The following is a 21,663-nucleotide window of genomic DNA, read 5'->3' as shown; positions in this document are numbered from 1 at the left end:
TTTGCTCAATTGGATCGGGGCACTCTCTTAATCCTGGGACTGGCTGCTAGAACTAGCCGCGATCCAGACTTTGGGGCGGGGCGGGTTTAAAGGGGATTTCGCGCGCTGCGAGGGTCGGGCTGTCATTGGCCGGTGACTTCCTTCCTTTGTGGGCGCTCCCTGCGTAGCCGCATTTCGGTTTGGGCGGAGCGTCCGAGTGACGCGATAGTCTCCGCAGCCAATCAGGTATGGGGAAGGGAGGGCGAGAAGGAAGCGGATCCGCGGCCGCACAGCTAAACCGCCACTAACTATCCGCTTCGTCTCCCTCCGCCGCTATCGGGGCCTAAGCGGGAGCGGCAGGGACGGCGTCACTGGGTGGGCTGGGGCGGAAGTGGAGGCGGAGGGAGACGGCGGCGGCGTCCGCGGGGCCTTGGGCTCTGGCGGCAAGGCCGTGGTGGGCGCGAGGCCGGGGGAGGGGGAGGAGGAGGAGTCCGCGGCCGGGGCGGCGGCGGCTCGCGAGTTCCCCGTAGGGCCCCGCCTCGGAGCGGGTGGTGGCGGAGGAGGAGACTGAGGAGCAGGATGGCGGCCTCGGCCCTGTATGCCTGCACCAAGTGTACCCAGCGTTATCCCTTCGAGGAGCTCTCCCAGGGCCAGCAGCTCTGCAAGGTCCGTAGGTGCCGGGCGGCGGGCGGGCTGGGTGTCTTCGGCCGTAACCCGAGGGGTTGGGTGGCCGCTGCACTGCAGCCCCGCTCTCTTTCCCGGCGCCTCTGGGGTTTGGGAGTCTGGAGCTCTCGCCTCCCTATCCGGGGACCCCTTTTTCTGAGGGCCTGGGTTTCAACTGGGGAAGGCCCCCAAGAGGGAGGTAGAATCTTCCTGTCCTCTTCCAGACAGCCCATTAGGGGGCCGCGCCCCCTCAGCGTCCGGGGGTCTCGGGTGGGGCATAGTGAGGCAGCCACCTGTCTATGCCGCAGAGACCCTGGGGTGGAGATGTTTTCATCTCTCTTTTCTGCCTGGTCTGTCCTCTCCTTCCACCAGGAGGCAGGGGACGGTTTTTGCACTTTCTTGCTAGGAATCCGAAGCCGCAAAGCTGATGGCATCCTTCTTCCCTGTCCAGGAAAGCGAAGCGACTGGTTTGGGAACAGAATGCTCTAAGATTTGGAGCTCCTCCCATCCCATTAAAGCCGGGATGCTGTCTGTGAGCAACGGTGCAAAATAATAAGTAGTTTCACACTTAACCAATCTTTGAAATTGGCCCTGACAGCTTTATTAATGCATCTGTAATAAACCCCCATATCTAATAATGACAAAGACACCTATGCCTTCCCTAAGGAATTATACTGTGATTGGCTACTTACATAAGTCGTCCAATTGTTTATGTTGGGGGCCAGATTGTATTGATGTGTTTTAGAAATTTGACTGGGTTCGGTAATAGTTTTCTACCAGAAAAGTGAGATTTGGACCTTTGAGATAACATACTGACTAATGTATTATCTTATTACAGGAATGTCGGATTGCACATCCTATTGTAAAATGTACCTACTGCAGATCAGAATTTCAGCAAGAGAGGTTTGTATGCTGAACATTTTTTGATTGTTAAAGACAAAGTGTTGTCTGTAGGGAATACTTGGGGATTGTAATGTCATATTTATATTAGTTTTTAAAAATGATCTAGCCTCTGTAATTTTAAATTGTAAACCTTTCTTATATGGTAGCAGAGAGAATGTTGCCAAAAAGGCAGTGGTTATTATGAACTAGACATGAGCCTTTTTAATGAAGAAATAGAGAATAAATTATTTTATGAAAGATGCACAGCTTTGGTAATGAAAGTTCAAAAATAAACAAATACAATTAAGCTATAAAAAAATGGTAAATTACTAATGGACCCGAGGTAAGATCTGTAGAGTTATCAACTGCCTTCTAGGGTGAAATCTGGCAACTTGTTACTTGTGGAAAAATAGCACATACTTTTTTAAACAGGTGATTCCACTCTGGAATCAGACACAGAAAATAGCCTAAGAGAAGAACAAATAATTTCTTCATAAGGAAGTTGGGACTTGATAACAATGGAGAATGGCCAAGTGAAATGTTTGGTAGGCACTGATAGGTGAAGCAGTGTGTTAATAGTGACAAGTATGGAGCTTTTGGAACTAAAGAACAGGATAGGATTTTTTTTTTCCTTTACAAAAAAGTTTTTTTTACACAAAAATGTACAAAAACATTTGTCTTAAGATAATGGGTAGGGAAGTAAATTCAGATTACAACAACTCCGAAAAGACTTATATCTGTATTTTTGAAGAAAAAAATTTCAGGCTATGTTAGGAGTAAGTTTTAAGAACTGCAAATCTTCCCAGCTGCTCGGGAGGCTGAGGCAAGAGAATCGCGTAAGCCCAAGAGTTAGAGGTTGCTGTGAGCTGTGTGACACCACGGCACTCTACCCGAGGGTGGTACAGTGAGACTCTGTCTCTACAAAAAAAAAAAAACTGCAAATCTTTCTTTTAATATATTTTTTTCATAAGACAGTCTCTGTGCCCTGTGTAGTGTGGGTGGTGTTAAAGTCACAGCAACCTCACACTCGGTCTCAAGTGCTCCCCTTGTCTCAGCCTCCCAAGTAGCTGAGATTACAGGTGCCCAATACTATGCCTGGCTAGTTTTTCTATTTTTAGTAGATACAGGGGTCTCTTTCTTGCTCAGGCTGGTCTTGAACTCCTGAGCTCAGGTGATCCACCTGCTTTGGCCTCCTGAAGTGCTAAGATTATAAGCATGAGCCACTATTCCCGGCCAAGAACTACAAATCTTTGACACCTATTTACCTTAGTTCAATATCATGCTCCAGAAAACTACATAAATGCGATCACGTACATTCAATTTCTTTTTCAGCAAAACTAACACAATTTGTAAGAAGTGTGCTCAAAATGTGAAGCAGTTTGGGACAGTAAGTATGTCTTATATTTTCATTCATGCTACTGTTATCGGTCAGGTAATAATTTTTACAGAGCTGGATCTTTATGTATTGCTATGTTCTTAAATATTTCAATATATTAATATTTTTTATAAAAGAAATTTTCTGTATGTATTACATAACATACTACACAAATCACAGTCTAATATGAAAGTAACAACATTTAAAAACACTCAAATTATGTACATGTTTTATGTATGTTGAATTTCAAGGTGAAATTTATGATGTTCTTGAAAGATTTAAATATAGCAAATTCCTGGTTGCAGAGAATCTACTTATCCACAAGTCCTGCATAATCAGACTTTTCCCCTCTTCTTCAGAATTCTCTCTTCAAAATTATTTTTATGCAGCAGCACAATTTAGTTGCTCACGAAAGTCATAATATTGTCCTAATGCAAATTGTCTTGTATATTATAGTCATTATTGGTGAATATACCAATAACATACTATCTTGAATTGTCCTTTGAGTATCAAAGAAAATCAAGTGTTTATTTTATAGTTTATATTGAATATGCTGTGTCAATTTTTTTAAGTTGAAAAATCATGTGTCACATGTATTTCTTGTATGGTCATAACCGGTATATTATGAAAAGTTGAAATTTTTTGGAATATGTGATATGGTTATTAAATTGACCAGAAAATTAAATTAGAAGTTCCATTTCCCTAGATTCTGGATACATAAATCTTTTCTATCCAGTCTTTATTTTCATTTCTTTGAGAACTTTTTCATGTGTAGCCTTTGTATTAACATAACATACTATGCAAATCACATATATATTTCTCATGGTTTTTCATGTAAATGTTCCAGTTGAATAACAGTGAGTTTCATGCCTTTAGAAATAGATTAGTTGAATGAACAGAAACGTGATAAATGTTGTTGAATGTGACAGGGCAGCATACTTGACAGAAAAGTTTTTTATCTGTCATTTTTCTTAATCCCAGAAACATGCCTGTATTACTAGTTATATTTTATGTAGCAAATTTTTACTGTTTTTAAAAGTCTCAAAGAAAATGTGTATCTTTTCAGCCCAAACCTTGTCAGTACTGTAACATAATTGCAGCATTTATTGGTACCAAGTGTCAGCGTTGCACAAATTCAGAAAAAAAATATGGACCACCACAGACTTGTGAACAGTGCAAACAGCAGTGTGCTTTTGATCGGAAGGAGGAAGGAAGAAGAAAGGTATGTTTAGTTTATGTTACGACATCATTTGGAAATTAAATACCAAACAAGTTGTAAATTATTACAATTTTAATATACTGCTGAGACACGTTCTAGCTTTTGAGTCCTTGAAAGCAGAGAATTAGCTGACAGTACAGGAAGAGTGAGTTTTTTCCTTGTTATGTGCAGTTATGTCAATCAAGTAGGATTATTATACTCTACAAAATATTCTGTGATGGCTATTGTATATTATTTGGTCATCTCTAATTTAATTGGGAAATGTAATTACTGTTAAATAAATCCTTTCACCTCTTTACTCTTTTGTTGGTTACCTGAAGTTGCTGGTGTGATAAAATACCTGGTGGCACATTAGCATATAAAATTAAAGGTAGTGATGTGCCTTTCTGATACGGGGTTATATTTGAATCCATTGTTTGTTTTTCTCTACCTACAGTGACTTAATAAGTATGTGTATGCATGTGGCATTCCTCTGCTGATCAGCATTCACACAGGAATCTATCAGTTTCAGTTGATTTGGAGGATGACTGTCTCTTTGAGGGGCTCCCCTAGGTCCTCCCACAGCAGTGTATGTACCCTAGTTATAAGACATGTCCCTCCAGCACTTCCTGTGTGACAAACAAAAGACAGAAACTTGATTTTATTATTACAGATTTAGTCTTAGTAATTTTGAAAAGAAGTCTTTCCCAATTGATGATTATTATTTAGGGAAGTTATGTTTTATAAAGTTAGCACAAACACTGAATTAGTGAATACATTATTCCCCCCTTACCCAAGAGGAATACATTTCTTCTAAGAACCTGGTGGGTAGCTGAAACTGGAGATAGTATTGAGCCTTATATATACTTATACTATGTTTTTTTCCTATACATAGGTGCCTATGATAAAGTTTAATTTACAAATTAGGCACAATAAGAGATGACCAACAGGCTCAGTGCCTGCAATGCAGTGAGTAGGGCACTGGCTACATACACCGGGGCTGGCAGGTTCAAACCCAGCCCGGGCCAGCTAAACAACAGTGGTAACAACAACAAAAACAAAATAGCCTGGCATTGTGGTGGGCTCCTGTAGTCCTTGCTACTTGGGAGGCTGAGGCAAGAGAATCACTTAAGCCCAAGAGTTTGAGGTTGCTGTGAACCTGTGATGCCACAGCACTCTACTGAGGTCAACATAATGAGACTTTGTCTCACAAAAAAAAAGAGATGGACAACAATAACTGATAACAAAATAGAACAGTTATAACAAACTGTAGTGCAAGTCATGTGAACATGGTGTCTCTCTTCCTCTCTCTCTGAAAATATCTCATTGTTTGTAATATTTTCAGACTGAGGTTGACTGTGAGAAACTGAAACTGGGGGTAATAGGGGACTACTGTATTGAATCATTGCCCTTAAGGGACATACAGGATTAGATTCTTGCCTTTGAGAACATGCTGGTCAGTCGATCAGTACGTAACCTTATTTTATTCATCTTTCTGTTTAAAGACACCTTATTTACTATACTTTTGATTGATTTAATTGAACTCATGGCCTACTGCACTAATGATGCCTGAATGAGGCTTATCTAACATACATTTTCTTTACAAGGCACATCACAGCCTTCTTGAACTTACAGCACTTCTGTGTTACTCTTTGGGACCATTTTATACATTAAAATAACCCCCCAAAGCACAGAAACTTGAAAAAATATGGCACTAAATGGACTGAGGATATTTGAGAGCTAAAACAAGAAAAGGAGAACATCACCTTGTTCCACCTCAACTGGGAACATGTATTGTTGGGTAACACACATTTTCACCACTTTGCATATGTGCAAATGGCCACAAAAGTGGCGTGCAAGTCTTAATTTTCAGGGTTACAGATACATTTTAGTAAGTAGGCAAATTTGCAAACATAAAACCCAAGAATAATGAGAATCAACTATATATGTCATTGAGGTTCTCTTCTTCTATAAATGCACAGTATTTACTGTAGTGGGAAAGACCTTATCATTTTAGTAATTACATAGTGATTTAAGAATTCCAGCTGTAATTCCTGGAAGTATATCAATTTACACTTACTTTCTAGGAATAAAAACAAAGGTAGTATTTTTTTCTCTTCAGATAAAAACCCTCAGAACTAATGGAGGGTCTTGTGTCTCATTCTCACCACTTTTATAATAATCCTCCAAACTGGCATTTTACCAAATTTCAGAAAAGTTTAATTTTACTTCCATTTTGCAAAAATCTGTGAAAGTATGTGCTCACGTATCCTGCTTGTGTGTGAGATAACTGAACAACCAATATATGGTTACATTTAATCCAATAAAAATATTTTCTTTAAAGGTTGATGGAAAATTATTATGCTGGCTTTGTACTTTATCATATAAGAGAGTTTTACAGAAGACAAAAGAACAAAGGAAGAGCCTGGGATCTTCACATTCAAATTCATCTTCTTCTTCTCTTACTGAGAAAGACCAGCATCATACAAAACATCATCACCATCACCATCACCATCACCATCGTCACAGTAGTAGTGGCCATCACAAGTAAGTAATTTGAAGTTATATTTTCTAAAATCCTTCCTGGCGGTTTAATGTCATTTTTTGGTTTTCCTTCTTACAAATACTGACTGCATGCTAGTCTGGTTTCCATTGTATGTTGTAAGCTTCTTAAGTGTCTAAGGCCTCACTTTAATCAGTGCATAAAATTGCACACATGGAATGTATTTAACTGTTTACCATAATAAAAAGGACATTTAGGGAGTTAATCTATAAAATTATGATCGTATCATGAAGTCAAAATACAAGTACTTCAGATTTAATGCTTCAGTGATTTAAGTCATCAGAAGCCTCAGTATTCTTTTTTTATTTTGATAATTATTAGAATTTTACTTGTAAAATTTATGTTTACCTCAGTTATCATTAATTTGTTCTAGTAAAATAAACTTAAGACTGTGACGGGGAAATATACATTTAGCTTTTTTTTGGAAAACAGATTATAACACTATTATTTGTTACCATGATAGAAGCATTTTTAATCTTGGAGGTACCCCAAATGTGAGCAATAGTATTTTTAACTACTTGTACTTACTGTTTTTTAAAACATATCGTTAGGAACACTATTCAAATACAACTGCAGTTGTTCCTCGATTTATAGGGGGGATCACTTCCAGGACTACCTGCGTAGTATACCAAAGTCTGCACATACACAAGTCCCACAGTCATCTTAGGAAACCTGTATGTGTGAAAAATCAACCTGCCCATACCATGTAGGTATGTGGGTTTCATATCCTGCAGATACTGTATTTTTGATCTGTGGTTGAAAAAAATCAATACATTGGTCCCGCACAATTCAAACCCAGTTGTTCAGGGGTCAACTGTACTTGATTCAGAGTATCACTCTGTTGCCTAGGCAAGAATGTGTTATGGCATTAGCCTAGTTCACAGCAACCTCAAACTCCTGGCTTCAAGCGATCTTCTGTCTCAGCCTCCCAAGTAGCTGGGACTATAGGAGCCCTCCACAATGACTTGAGGTAGGGGTGGAGGTTATATAATAGTAGTCTTAAGTCTGAATGTGTGTGGTATAAATAGGATTTTAGTCCTCATGGCAAAAAATCAATGTTAAATACATGTAAACACATAAAATGGAAAAAACAGGTACATGATGCCTCCCCCTTTTTTAGAAGGATTCATTGTGTTTTCATAAATGTTTCTATGAATCTTCAAAGTTTCAGATTGTTCTGTAAAACATAATTTTATTTACAGGAAACCTATGCCTACTAAGTTTTGGAACACATGCTATTTTTGGAGTATAATACATTTTTGTCTAATTAGATTGATTCTAAGCTGTGTGCACATACCAAGCACCAAGTAGATTATGAAGTTTTATTGAGAAAGCTCTGATGGAGCATCTAAGAAACAAAGGAGCATAAATCTCCCTTCTTTTTGTTTCTTACTTAAAAATATATATATATGTATATATATGTATATGTATATATGTATGTGTGTGTGTATATATATACACATATATGATACAGTAAGTATATGCCTGCCATAGTGGCAAATGCCAGACCTGCTCCTAAGACGCCACTGGAATATCTTTCTCCTCTGTCCTGTACAGAGAAATTTGTTGTAGCATGATGTGGAAGGAACAACTGGAGTATGTGAAGATCAAGTTATATGATAGTAACCTAATCTTTTTGAAAGAATTGACAGGTTTGAAAATAAAGGCAGAGAGCACAGTTTTAACTTTAAGTTTTTCTTTCCTTTTGGTTACTTAAGTACAAATACTTTTGTGTATTTGAGGGCTATAGATCATGTGATGAGCAGATAATGTAGGGTCCTATTAATTCAGTAGATTAGAATGTAGAATATAAGGAGTATGCTGTGGTTGATGGTGATTGGTGAGGGAGTGGCACTAAGGTCAGTCTAAATCTAGAAATGGACAACTCTCAGAATGCTAAGATGTGAATTAAATGTTTCTGGTAAATCGTTAATGTCATCGTTCTCACTTTTAAGATCTGGTTAGTGCTGTTAATTCATATGTGATTATAAGGTTTGCTAAAGCTTATAATTAAATTTGCAAAAGAAACTCATGGACAACTGAATTCCTGAATAGGGTTACCATTCATTTACAAATAAAGAGAAAGTCAGGTTGGTAGAATTACAGCTACTGTTTTCCCCAGTTTAATATTTACTTACAGGTGATTCTTTAACTTGGTGTGTTTTTTACTTTTGATTAAACTTACACAGCTAAAACAATAGTAAATTTTATACACACACAAACATGTACATATATCTATTTTATATATGATAGCACTGTGCTGTTTTTATGTATATAATTCATTTAATGTTCATTTATAAGCTATGCATTATATCCGTTTTACATATGAAGAACTCATTGAGGTTCAAGGATTTTCAGTCACTTGCACAAGGTTATAGGTCTTCCAGCATCTTCTTAAATTATAAAAATAGGTGGTATCTGAAGAGGCTGTCTACATGTAGAATGAACAAACTAGGGGTTGGTGAAAGATTGACACGCAAGAATAGGAGCAGAAATTCATAGTGAATTATAAGGTAGCTATTAGTATTACATGGAAAAACCAAAAAGTGTTAAAGTATTAATTTTAAGTGAAATAAAATCATTTGTCATGAAATTTCTCATTATTTTCAGCACTTCTCTGGAGAACTAAAGTGAGAGACTTTGGATGGGATTCTTAAGAAAACTGGGAAAGAATCAAAGAAATAAAGACATTTTCTTGTTGCTTAATTTGGCATACTAGTCTGAGAAATGGGAATTACTCAAAAGGAAGAATCTCCACTTAGGGTTATCAGGAAAGCCTTAACTTTAAAGACAGAAATTTTTTGTCTGAAATATTAAGGGCAGCCAAAGTACAATAATTTCTAGACTTTATAGAATCCTTTTGTGATTATTTTCATGGTCATATACCCTAACATTGGTATGATACTAAATAGAATTATGGAGATCCTGATTAAAAAGAAGATTAAATTTCTATCATTGCATCTTTCTGAGGGACTTCAAAATGGCTAGTAGTTATTTGATTAGACTTTATCTCATTTGAATGTGATTAATTAAATGTGTTAGGTTAGCCTGAAAACTTAACTATGCCCTTCTCTGAATAAAAGATTATAAACACAATTTGATTCCATTGAGAACGAATGCTGTTAAATATTAAATAAATGTCATTAGATGTCATTTATGTATTTTTCAGAATCAGCAATCTAAGCCCAGAACAAGAGCAGGGACTATGGAAACAGAGGTAAATACATTAATATATTTTCCAAAGTATATTTGGAGGTGTATTTTTGTAAATGTGATATTCTTTTGACTTTGATAATTAGGCTTTAAAAAGAGCTAGTGATGTTCAGTAATACTTTAGGGGAAGAAAAATAACTTACCATTTGGTTTTTCTACTCTTTTTACTCTAATTATTCTTATTAATGTTTGGTTTCAGCCATAAATCCTCTGCAGCAATTCAGAATGAAACTCCAAAGAAAAAACCCAAATTGGAATCTAAGCCATCTAATGGAGATAGGTAAAAATGAATTCCTTTAGTGTTATAAAAATACAACTCAGTTGAACAGTTATGGTCAATTGCCAGTTATAACTAGATGAGAGACTAGAAACATATTTTGTACATTGACTTCTTGGAGTCACCGAGAAGAGTAAACATAATAGTTAAAAAATTAACTTAATTTTGGCAATAAGAAAGTGGCACTGAACTATATAGTTTTTTTGGGGAATTAATTTGGGTTTTGAAAAAAGAAATCTGAATAGAGAACATTATCTTTATTCTTCAAAGAAACACAAATCGAATTGTGATATTTTAAATTGACCTGCTTTGAAATGTTTTTAGATTTAAAATATTATGAGCGTGACTTTATTTTTAGTTCATTAGCCAAAGTTTGCTGATGTTACTGTACAAATTGGCTGCCTATTGCTTAACACTAGAAATATTGACCCCCTAAAAGCTAATACTGAATTATATTTCTGCAGGTGTATGTAATGTGTGCCATTAGTAAGGTAATTTGCCAGTTGCATCCATTTCTGTCAGGTACATATTTTTTTGCATTAGCCTTAAGGATGTTTGTGGAATTGTCTAATTTATGCAATTTGAACAACTGCTAATTTTTGTTCTACTTCATTTAACTGTGTTTTACTTTTTTCTTTTTAGTAGCTCTATAAATCAGTCAGCAGATAGTGGGGGAACAGACAATTTTGTCCTTATAAGTCAACTGAAAGAAGAAGTGATGTCACTTAAGCGTCTCTTACAGCAAAGAGACCAGACCATTTTAGAAAAAGATAAAAAGGTAAGAATACAGTTCACTAAAGCCTTGTAGAATTTACATCTTGACTCTTGCTTAATCCTTGTACCTTTTATTAGATTTTCTATAACAATTTGGTAATTAATATTTATTGTGCATGATTCTTAATGAGACAAATAACAAAAGCTCAACTGGAGTCCAAGTTATCTGATGAAGATAAATAAAAATGATCTTTCATAATTTTAGTTCTAAGAATTAACTGAGAACTAATTAGAATAGTAATTTCTTAATCCTAGTTTTTAGTAAGCCTGTAATTTAAAAATAGGTCTGATATCGGGCGGCGCCTGTGGCTCAGTGAGTAGGGCGGCGGCCCCATATGCCGAGGGTGGCGGGTTCAAACCCAGCCCCGGCCAAACTGCAACAAAAAAATAGCTGGGCGTTGTGGCGGGCGCCTGTAGTCCCAGCTACTCGAGAGGCTGAGGCAAGAGAATCACATAAGCCCAAGAGCTGGAGGTTGCTGTGAGCCGTGTGACGCCACGGCACTCTACCGAGGGCAGTAAAGTGAGACTCTGTCTCTACAAAAAAAGAAAAAAATAGGTCTGATATTGTAATTTAAAAATGAGATGCAAATGGATTATTTAAAAGCCCTTGTTATTTAAGAATGTTGCTTGAAAGTAGTCTTTAATATACTGATCATGTACTGATATCAATCCAGAAATGGTGTGGGAATTTCCTGTGACAGTGATTAGCAATAGATATCAAAGATCATAGGAAGTAAGTGTACTTATTGGGATGTTGTTTATCAGTTCAGTGAGGAGGAATATCAGATATATTGTCTGTTTAGTGAAAAGAAGAATGTTAACAGAATTACAGATTTAAAGTTTTCTTACACTGTGAAATCAGTATGGCACACATAGAGTAGGAAACAATTTTGAAGTTATTTAGCCATTCCTAGGTTCAAATCCCAGTTCTAACACTTTCTGTGCTACCTTAATTGAATTCATCACTTCCTCAGGCCTCAGTTTTCTCATTTAAAAAACGAGAACATTAATACTATCTCATAGGATGGTTGTAATGAGTCAGTGAAAGTGCAAGTTATTTATTACAGTTCCTGGCATACGTAAGCACTGTTAGGGACTATTATTAATGTTTAGTCACCTTTAAGGGTGGAACCTACTTATATGCTTGTTTATGGTCCCGTAAGATGTAGTTTAACCTATTTTGCAGTAAGAGAACATTAGAAGCATTACTTTTAAAATTATGAACAAGACATGATTAGAAATATGTATATGAATTATCCATCTCTTGAGTGTTCATGGTAGTGCTTGAGTTTGATCTGGCTTTTCCTTCTTTCATCTAATAACTTTTATGTTACATTTTCCCACACCTTGATCATTAGTGGACTTGCATTTATTTCAATACATTTGTACCTCACTTCAAGCAAATTCAGTATATGAAAATCAGATTGACATATAGGATAAAAATAGGATAATTACAGGTGTCTTTGTTTTACAGTTTTTTGATTGACAGCATTTTTTAATAAGCTCTTAGTGTTCCTCTTTAAAAAAAAAAAACTAAGGAGGATTAAAAAAGCAGTGTTGTAAGGAAAGTAATAAACCTAAAATAGTTACTCATTTGCAACTTTTTCTTTTAAACCTAAGAAACCAAGTTATTTTCCTGAATTGATTTCATAAACTGTAACTCAGTGACTTCTACAGCCAGACACTGTAGTAGATCATGAGGATACAAAGATGATAAAATAAGACACAATCCTTATTTTCCAGAACTTCATAGTCTGGAGGCAACACAAAGTGTGGTGAATAGAATAATTGTCTTAAGTGATCTGATGTGAGTGGCATTTTGGAACAGGAATTCTCTCAGAAAATTGAGAGAAAAAGAATTTAGTCATGGTTCCAATTTGACAGAATTTGGAAAGATTAAGAGGATAAGACACCACAACTTTCTGTCTTTTTGCTCTTATATGTCTTTCAGTTTATTAACTCCTGGATAATTACAAAAAAAAAAAATACGAATGTTTAAAGCTTGCAAAATGAAAGACATTTAAAAATAATCTGAAGCTGCTCCTGCATGGTTCTGATGATGGAATTGTATAACTTATTTTTTAGTTTGAAGCCGTGAGATGATTGTACTTTCATATATGTCACTTTATGTGTATGAAAAAATTGTCATGTAGTCTTCTTTGCTACCTCAAACTACTCATTTTTTCTTAGTATTTGTCTGATTTAGCCCAAATTTTATAGTATCCCTTTCCTTATTCATGCCAGGTTAATTATATTTCCTTTTATACCCAGAGGTTTGATAGTACTGTGTACATAATTCTGGACATGAACTTTAAAATAATACAGTTTTTGGCTGATAAGATCATTCCTCTTTATAGTTGCCCAGTATGAAGCTTTGTTTTAAATATTGATAGTTTTTAACCTGAAACTAGTTTAAATGTTTACTTTGTTTATATTAGTGTGAAGTACATTTTAATTAAGGCATTTTCCAAGGTATTAGCCACTAAGCTTTTTTGTTGGCATACCAGTTGTCAAATTCTTTGGTGAAGCCACTTTTTTTAAGAAAAATAAAAGGCAATGTCTCAAGTTTTATTGATTTCTTCTTAGTAAAATTATAGTAAAACAGTTCTTCATAAAGCAAATTTTGGGTAGGTTCTAAAACTCAGAAAACTGCTATTAACATCTTACACTTGTATAATGAAACATGAGGTTATTATGAAGGATATTTAAAATGGGAGGCATTTGTGTATGTGTACACAATACACATGCACACACACATATACGTATATTTCTCTTAATCTCTCAGTTAACTGAACTAAAGGCAGACTTTCAGTACCAAGAGTCAAATTTGAGAACCAAGATGAACAGTATGGAAAAAGCTCACAAAGAAACTGTGGAACAACTTCAGGTAAATGACATTTTTTATGTAAAATGTTCAGCTGATCTTGGGTAATGACATTCATTGATGTTGATTGGTGTTGGTGTCCTTCTTTCCTACATATTATACCTTTCAGTCTTGATTTGACTTTATAGTAGTTTTTAGTCCTGATCCCATTAAAAATTATTATTTGAAATCACTTGGAAGGTGATTTAGTACATTAATCCTAAAAATTTTTGCATAAACATGGGGTTTTGAACATTACATATGTTCAACTTATTGTTTGGCTAGAGAAAAAAGAAAAAAAAACATTAAATTAATGAAACTAAGGTGAAAAGAAGGTTTTAGTGGCAATCATTCTTGCTGTATCTTTCCAGATAAGGAGAAAGGTGTTGGGTGTATAAAACCAATGCTTAGGGATTTCAGGTTGTGGACATTTATGCTACCTGCAGTGATGAAAGGCAAGAAGACTTAAACTTAATCTGGGTATTGTGGTCTGCACAGTGCCAGATAGGGTTCTGCTACGTGCCAGCGGGTAGTGATCCACCTCAGCTTCTGAGTACTGCCAAGTATATTCAGCAGGATTTAAATTCACAGAACAGCTGTGAGTGTGAAATGAAGAGTCACCACAGTAACAAAAAGGGTAGTATCTGATGTCTGGCATGCGTCCAACAAAAAGATACAGATTATTTCCTCACTAAAGCTTATTCTCACCTAGGCTTCACGAATTTAGAAATGAGATCATACTAAATTAATTACATGCTCCCTTCGACTTTTATGTTCTGACTTTTGTAGACTTAATCTTTAGTAACAAGGTTTTTAAGATTAAGAAGTTTTAAGTCTTTTTAAAAGCAAGGAAAACTTGCCAGTACAAAACCACCAAAATTTGATGGGAGACTACAGCTCTGGAAGGAAGGCATTAATACTGCCCTGTTTTTTTTTTCCTTTGATTAAGTCATAAACATATAGATCATAAATACATTTATGCATTTGTGTGGTGCAATGTGTTGATTTTTTATACAATTTGGAGTGCTTACATCAAACTAATTTATATAGTTTTCCCCTCATTTACTTGATTATTGTGTTAATACATTTATGTTCTATACTTGATAGATTTGACTTGTACCCTTGTAATAATGTTCCAAAGGTGTGGTCCCCCTGTTTACCCTCCATCAAACCTCCCTCCTCCCTTCTCTTCCCCCTCCATTTCTCTCCTTTATCCTGGTTGCCCTGTTTTTTTAAAACACACCAAGTGAGAACACTGTTCTGTCTTCTGGTTTTTGTATTCTTCGTGCTTCTTTGCAAATAGCCTAAATCTGGAAGGATTTAGGAACCTGTGAAAATTTGACATACAGATGGCCTGGTCTTAAACCTCATCTGATTTACTGTTACAAAGAATTTTGAAGAGGAATGTCACATGGGACCTGGCACATAGTAGACATTTGAATCATTTGTTGAATAAGTGGTGATTTATGGAAATACCTATCTAACCTCTGTCCTGAGAGCTTGCCTGTGCCATATATCAGCCTTATTGTATGTTAACTGTTTTTCATCTACCAAGCAAGTATTTTAGATTGAGGATATTCTTACTTTTCTCATTCAGTTATTAATACCAGATGATCACCTAGATCATCAGAGATCACCTGTTGATCTCTGATTTAATGTGATGTAACCAAAGCTCTGTTTGAAGTAAATCCAAAGTGAGGTAACAATATAATTGTGAGTGGTACTTAAATATAATTTAACTTAGTTTTTCCTACTGTTCAGAAGAGTAGTTCATTTTCTGTTTTTCAAAATCATAGTTGGAAGCAAAGGGAAAACCCTCTTGACAAGCTGATTGGTATATGAAGCTCACCTCTTGCTTGATAGCTGAAGTTTCATATAATGTAAGAGTAATTAATATCTACATAGAATCATCTTTAGCATGATTTTACAAATGCTGTCCTATTTGTTCTTTGCAATTTATGTGGCCTGGCCATTTTATAGTTGAGACTGTGGTTACACATTAAGTAGGGACATAGATAGAAACCTACATCTTCTGACTAACGTGTACCTATACTTTCCCCTGATATACGCGTGTTCCCACCACCTTAGGGTACTTCATTCTTCTTATCAGACCACTTCCGTGTATCTTTTTTGTATTATGGCTAGAGACATTCTGTTACAGCAAAGTGCTGTCTTTTTATCCAACTCCCATTAGCAACCAGTGAAACAAGTAGGATTCTTTACTGAGGTAAATAAACATAGTAAAATATTTTGCTTTATACGATAGTGAACTCCTCAACACAAAATTTATGTTGCTCTAACAGTCTTTAAAATATTTTTAACTATCAAACTTGGGAATAAGCACTGAACATGATGAGAAAAAGTTGTCTGAAATATCCCCCCAACACTCCCTAAATTATGTAAAATATTAAAAATACCAAATAAAAATTCTGTTTAATTAGGTAAGTGGCTAAAAGAGAAAGGGGCCCTAACATTTGAGAGCCTTCTATCTACAGTCAGTGTGTCAGGCTAAGTGTTTTCTATATAATTTATATATTCATTTAGTTTTTTCAATTCATTTTGAGGTAGGAGGTGAAGTTTCTATTTTACAAATGAGAAAATATACTCCAGCTTACATAGCAGATTAAGTGGCAGAGCAGGACTTAAAGCAAGATCTGTGTAGTTCTTAATCCAGATACATACTCTTTCAGACCAACATTTCTAAATAATTGCATTGATTTTTTTTTTTCAGGTTGCAAAACGAAATAATTTAAGGATAAAAGAATTTACATGTGCATTTATTTAAATATTTGCATTATGAAATTTTTTCATAATGTACTCAAATTAGAATAAGAAAGATTTGGATTTGTATTCGTTGAAAACTTGATACACTGTCTTAAAGGCTTTTTTCCTATTTGTTAAAAAGTAAATGTATTGGAGGGATATGATTAGGGGACTAAAGTGTAGATTGAAAATAGCTATGTTAAATAGAAAAGCTGCTTTCAAGATAAAATATTTGAATTATTGTACTTTGTACTTAGAATGAAAATTATAAACTCATTTTTAAAAATTTCTTGATTGAGAAAAGGTAGTTTGGAGATTTACATTTTTTTAATCATTTAGTATATCAGCATAATAAATGTAACTTAGAGATCTGGTGGAGGTCTTTTGAGGGCCAGATTACAGACATAGCCTTTATTATGCCCTTCATTAATTTGTATTTTAAAATTTATGTTTGCTAAATTTCTTACTTGCCAGTGGATTTATTACAGTTATAGACTAAATAATCTGTAGTTAACAATTAAAGACAAACTTTAAACTACGACACTGACGAGGACCAGACAGCTGAGTAATAAACCAGCTGCTTAGGAGTATGCTGCTTGATTCCTCTAACTGCCAGGTACATTCTCACTTGATTTGTCCCCTGAGTTTCTCAAACTTTTAGTTTTCAAGAGAGAATAGTCCTTCGCAATTTGTCATGGTTTTCTAAGTTGCAAATTGTTACTGAATTCAAAATAGAAGCTTTTCATTACCACCTTAGTTATTTAATAACCATTGAACAAAGAAACTATATCATGAAGTTTGAACATAAAAAATGATTTGATTTATACCTATTAGGTAGTGCTGAGAATGTTTGCACTTTGGAGGTCATGGGTGTTAATTAGGAAGAGTTTGATTGTAGAAGGGTGGGGGAATGGAAGTACAAAGCCTGTAGAAGGTTGGTATTTCATGAAACTACTTTAAGGTGGCACACAGAGAAGATGGTGGTATCTGTCCATACCAAGCTCAAATTAGAAGAGGAAGCATGGAGGTTAAAAATGTCTGTCTTGTCTAGATAATAAAAAATCTTGAAACTTGTGAAGGAAAATGGTTTTAAACATAAGTCAGAGGGTAACTTTCAAAAATTTGTTAATTTTAGGGCAGTGTTCAGGTTTTAAACTATCATCATCACTCTTCCCATTTTGGCTCAGAAACATCAGAAAAATGCTTGATCATTAGTGTATTTGTATATACAGGAATCATTATTGTCTCAGTTTCCACAGTTAAGAGACCACATAAGGTGGCAAAAGCAGTGAGAATATGAAAATCTTCCCTGAACTTAATGATTATCTTAGTGTATTGGCTCAGGGACAAACTCTTTGTCTTTGTTGATGGATAGGACATTTGATAATGAAGTACAAATTAAGTTGAGGTGGTTAGCAAAGTGAAATATTGAATCTTGGCAAGAAAAAAAAATTTCAGGCTTCCATGAAATTGAACAGTGATGACAGGGAACTGCTCTAATGACACCAAAGCCAGTGCAAAATGACTGTACGTCGATCGAAGGACCAAGAGCAAGATCAGACAAAGGCAGTTCTGATAGGCACTTTAAAAAAAATGAGTTATCATTTAGAATGCCTTTGGCAAATTTATAAGTTATGAGTATTTTTTGTAGAATGGCCTGAATGACCTCTTAGCTTGTTCTACAAGACTTCATATAGCTTGCTGGGAAGTATTCCTCCCAAATGAGCACTTGATTTGTGTTTGATTTTTTTCATTTTAAAATACAGATTATTTTTTATAGTTTTCAGTTCATGTTTTTAAGACAGGGCAAATTTTTTTTTCTTTTTAAAATTTGAACCTTCTTTTAAGTGGGTTCACTTTGTTTCCCTTTTTTTTTGCAACCAATTATACATATTATCTTTAGATAACAATTAAAGTGACATTTACAAGGGGGGGGCTAATAAACCAATCTAGAACTTTCTTTTACATATTCAACCTTAAAGAGATGACCTAAATGTACCAACTCTTTCATTTAATCTGTTACTGTTTTGGTAAAGTCTTCCGTTAAGTGGAAAGAATAGTATTAAATAAGTATTTAAACATTAAAGAATAGTATTAAATAAGTATTTAAACAAGAAATAAGTATTTCTTCGGCATGACTCTCAATAATATTTTAAACATTTTTAATCTTCAATATTTTTGTCTCCCACAGGCCAAAAACAGAGAACTACTCAAACAGGTTGCAGCATTGTCAAAGGGTAAAAAGTTTGACAAAAGTGGAAGTATACTAACGTCTCCTTGAATAAAATAGTTATTTGTTTATTGTTTCTGCTTAAAGTGTAAATTTGGGGGGTGGGGAATTCTGTGAAGCCCTAAAATTCTGTGTAGTGGAAAAATATTTTTGCACACCAAATGAATTGGCGTGTTTCCTATTCACTTTTGTAACTGATATACAGCATTTTTTAAGTTGTAAAACATTCAAATAAAACTTCAACTGGTTTGAAGTGAATTTTTAATTAATTGATATCCAGGAACTTTTTTGCCAGCAATAGTATTACGCAATTGTAAAGGAGTGCATGAGTAGTGCTCTTTGTAAAACTTAACATGCAATAATAGAGTAGATATGGTTTTTAGAGATCAAAGCATCAGGGTTTTTTTGTGTTGTTTTTCTGTTTTTCACTATGCTAATTTCAGGTAAACAGTTTTCAATTTAGAAATACAAAAACTTTTAAACAAAGTGGTGAACACTGGTTTTTTGGGAATAGTGTTTTTACTTTGCATCAACATGAATTTAGGAGAGAATCATGGTGCTCTATTAAATGTAAACGTCAGAATATATGTAAATATGTTTTTAAAAGCTACATCATTAATATTAGTAACCTATCATTTTCATTATTGGTATAGGAATTAATGTTATTGTACAGTATCCAAGGTAAAATGTGTTGGTATTGTAAAGACTACTGTAGATTTTTTTACTTACAAGTGCCTTTTTGCCACCTAATGTTTTTATTTATAGGAATGCTGATCTTTTGTACATACAGTTTGTTTTAAAATCATGTTTAATAAATGTTTGTATATAAATGGATATGTACAGAACCTATTTCAAAAGGAAATCAAAGTTGCTAGTGAAATGTTTGAGGTTGCATTAAGAACTAACTGAAAATGCATATCAACTTTAGAAGATTTTTGTGGTTTGTTTCTCTGTAATAGGGAAGCTTTTGGTTATTGAATTCATTTAATTATGTCAAAATACTTCCCCAAAGATTTAACTTTAAGTCACTTCCAATAGAGTAATTTTATTTTTTTGTCGTATGGATTCATACTCATATTTTTTGAGTTGTTTTGCTTTTTTTAATACAAATTCTTTAAAAATTATACTGTTTCTACAATGATATTCTCTGCTTTCCCTATAATGTGTGGTTATGTAAGCTAATATTTATGTATACCATACTTAATCTGTAAATTTAAGGCAAATCTGAAAAATATTAAATAATTTTTAATCCAGTCTGTGATTATCTTTGAATAAATTGGAATCTTTAAGATTCTAGCACTATTTATAAGTAAATTATCTCAAAGACTTTAAAATTGTCTATAAAAGGTGAAGGTAGGGTGGAATAGGTTATGTGAAGTTAATGACTAATTATATTCTGATCCAGTGATTTTCAGCCTCTAATGGAATTGATCTACTTGATATCAGTTCACATTTTATAGCAGTACAGTCTTAAAACCTCAGACATTGCTAAGTACACTATCTAGAATGAGAGAGTCCCTTGTGTTAGGAGCTTATGGGCAAAGATGATTTGTTTCAAATAAACTATTATTAAATGTAGCAGTGTTGGAGGGTTTTTTTAGACAAGCATTGATTATGTCATGAAAGATTGGCTTTCATAAGAACACATGAATATAACAATTCTTTTTAACATGATATTTGTGTATTTCTGTAGACTCTTCCTATAAGTTTATTATAACATGATACCAAATAGTTCTTTGTCCAATTTGGAAGCATAATATAGGGTAATTTTCAAGTGATAGTAAAAGATTCGGTCAGAATCTTGGAAAAATTAAACCAGTTTATTTTTGAGATCTTCATGTAATAAACTTAGTACTCTTAACCATGACAAATAATGCCTTAACATGGATTTTGGTGTTTTTAGGATTTGCTAAATTCATAATATAGTCATTACCTTTCTTTAAAATTTATAATGTTTTATATAGCCATGTGTCAATCCACAGTGGTCATTAATGGTTTTACTATGTAATAGTTCTTATACCTTGTTGAAGATGCTACAAAACAAAGTTGCCCTCCCCTTTAGCTAACATTAAAATGGAAAATTATTTACTTTTAATGTTTGCTAACATAAAAATTGAATTATCTTCTAACATTAAAAGTAAATAATTTTCCATTTTAATATTAGCTAACATTAACAATCTAAATAATTTAAGCTTTGTAAATTCAAGGCTAAAACCTTTTAGTGGCTTCACAGTATTTAGTCCCAATTAAATACCCTCGTTTACTTAATGATCTTATTTTATAACTTAAACTTTTTGCAATTGTATAAACTAGCAATTGAGTCCCTGTTCTGGATCTGTAGTGTTTTGACATAATGAGCTGATACTCTTTAAATGTGGATCTGTAAGGAGATACTTTGGTGTGCTGTATTGTGAGCTTAGCCTGTTTCCCACTGTTAATTAGCATTTACCAGTGAGGGTCATTTTGGCTCCAAGTTATTTATGTATTAATAGCCTGTGAATATTGCACTCCTTTTTAGATTATATTGGTTTAAATATGCATTCAGCAGTCAACATGGTAAGCTGTTCACATGTATAGACTATTGAAATACTGTACTTGTACACATCTGACTGTTGTTGGCATTTTGTACTTTTTTCTAAATCCAGCATTTCACAATAAAAACTTATCAAAGGCTTTGTATTAGTTTCCTATTCCTGCTGTAACAAATTCCCACAACTTAAGTGGCTTAAAACAACAAAAATTAATTTTCTTAGACAGTTTTGAAGTTGAAAATCAGATTCATTGGTGTGGATTCAGGATGTTGGCAGGGTTTGTTCCTTCTGGAGGCTGTATGGGAGGATCTAATACTTGCCTTTTCCAGCTTCTAGAACTGCGTTCCTGGCG

At 34.7% G+C, this 21,663-nt stretch overlaps 1 protein-coding gene across 4 annotated transcripts; it reads left to right on the top strand.

Annotated features, from left to right (window-relative positions):
- The first annotated feature begins 88 nt into the window (after positions 1-88).
- On the top strand, positions 89-21,453 carry FAM76B (family with sequence similarity 76 member B). 4 transcript variants are annotated; one of them, XM_053560202.1, is made up of 10 exons: positions 89-645; positions 1,481-1,545; positions 2,857-2,911; positions 3,966-4,121; positions 6,442-6,644; positions 9,830-9,877; positions 10,073-10,153; positions 10,796-10,928; positions 13,710-13,811; positions 18,742-21,453. In XM_053560202.1, the coding sequence occupies exons 1-10, from the start codon at positions 559-561 to the stop codon at positions 18,829-18,831; spliced, it is 1,020 nt and encodes a 339-aa protein (XP_053416177.1). In that variant the 5' UTR covers positions 89-558; the 3' UTR covers positions 18,832-21,453. The 4 variants fall into 4 exon arrangements, with proteins under 4 accessions (XP_053416177.1, XP_053416176.1, XP_053416175.1 ...); XM_053560201.1 differs by having other exon boundaries at positions 10,793-10,928; XM_053560200.1 differs by having other exon boundaries at positions 367-1,174.
- The last annotated feature ends 210 nt before the right edge of the window (positions 21,454-21,663 follow it).

The sequence above is a fragment of the Nycticebus coucang genome, chromosome 14 (genome assembly GCF_027406575.1).
Source record: "Nycticebus coucang isolate mNycCou1 chromosome 14, mNycCou1.pri, whole genome shotgun sequence".
NCBI classification, from domain to species: Eukaryota; Metazoa; Chordata; class Mammalia; order Primates; family Lorisidae; genus Nycticebus; species Nycticebus coucang.
The sequence above is the reverse complement of the archived record's forward strand: the minus strand, read 5'-3'. Positions and strand labels throughout refer to the sequence as shown.

Coding starts and splice junctions, on each gene's coding strand:
- FAM76B (XM_053560199.1), top strand. CDS start 1,070: ATGGCATCCTTCTTCCCTGTCCAGGAAAGCGAAGCGACTGGTTTGGGA. Junction 4,122..6,441: donor AGGAGGAAGGAAGAAGAAAG/GTATGTTTAGTT, acceptor TTTTCTTTAAAG/GTTGATGGAAAATTATTATG. Junction 6,645..9,829: donor AGTAGTAGTGGCCATCACAA/GTAAGTAATTTG, acceptor TGTATTTTTCAG/AATCAGCAATCTAAGCCCAG.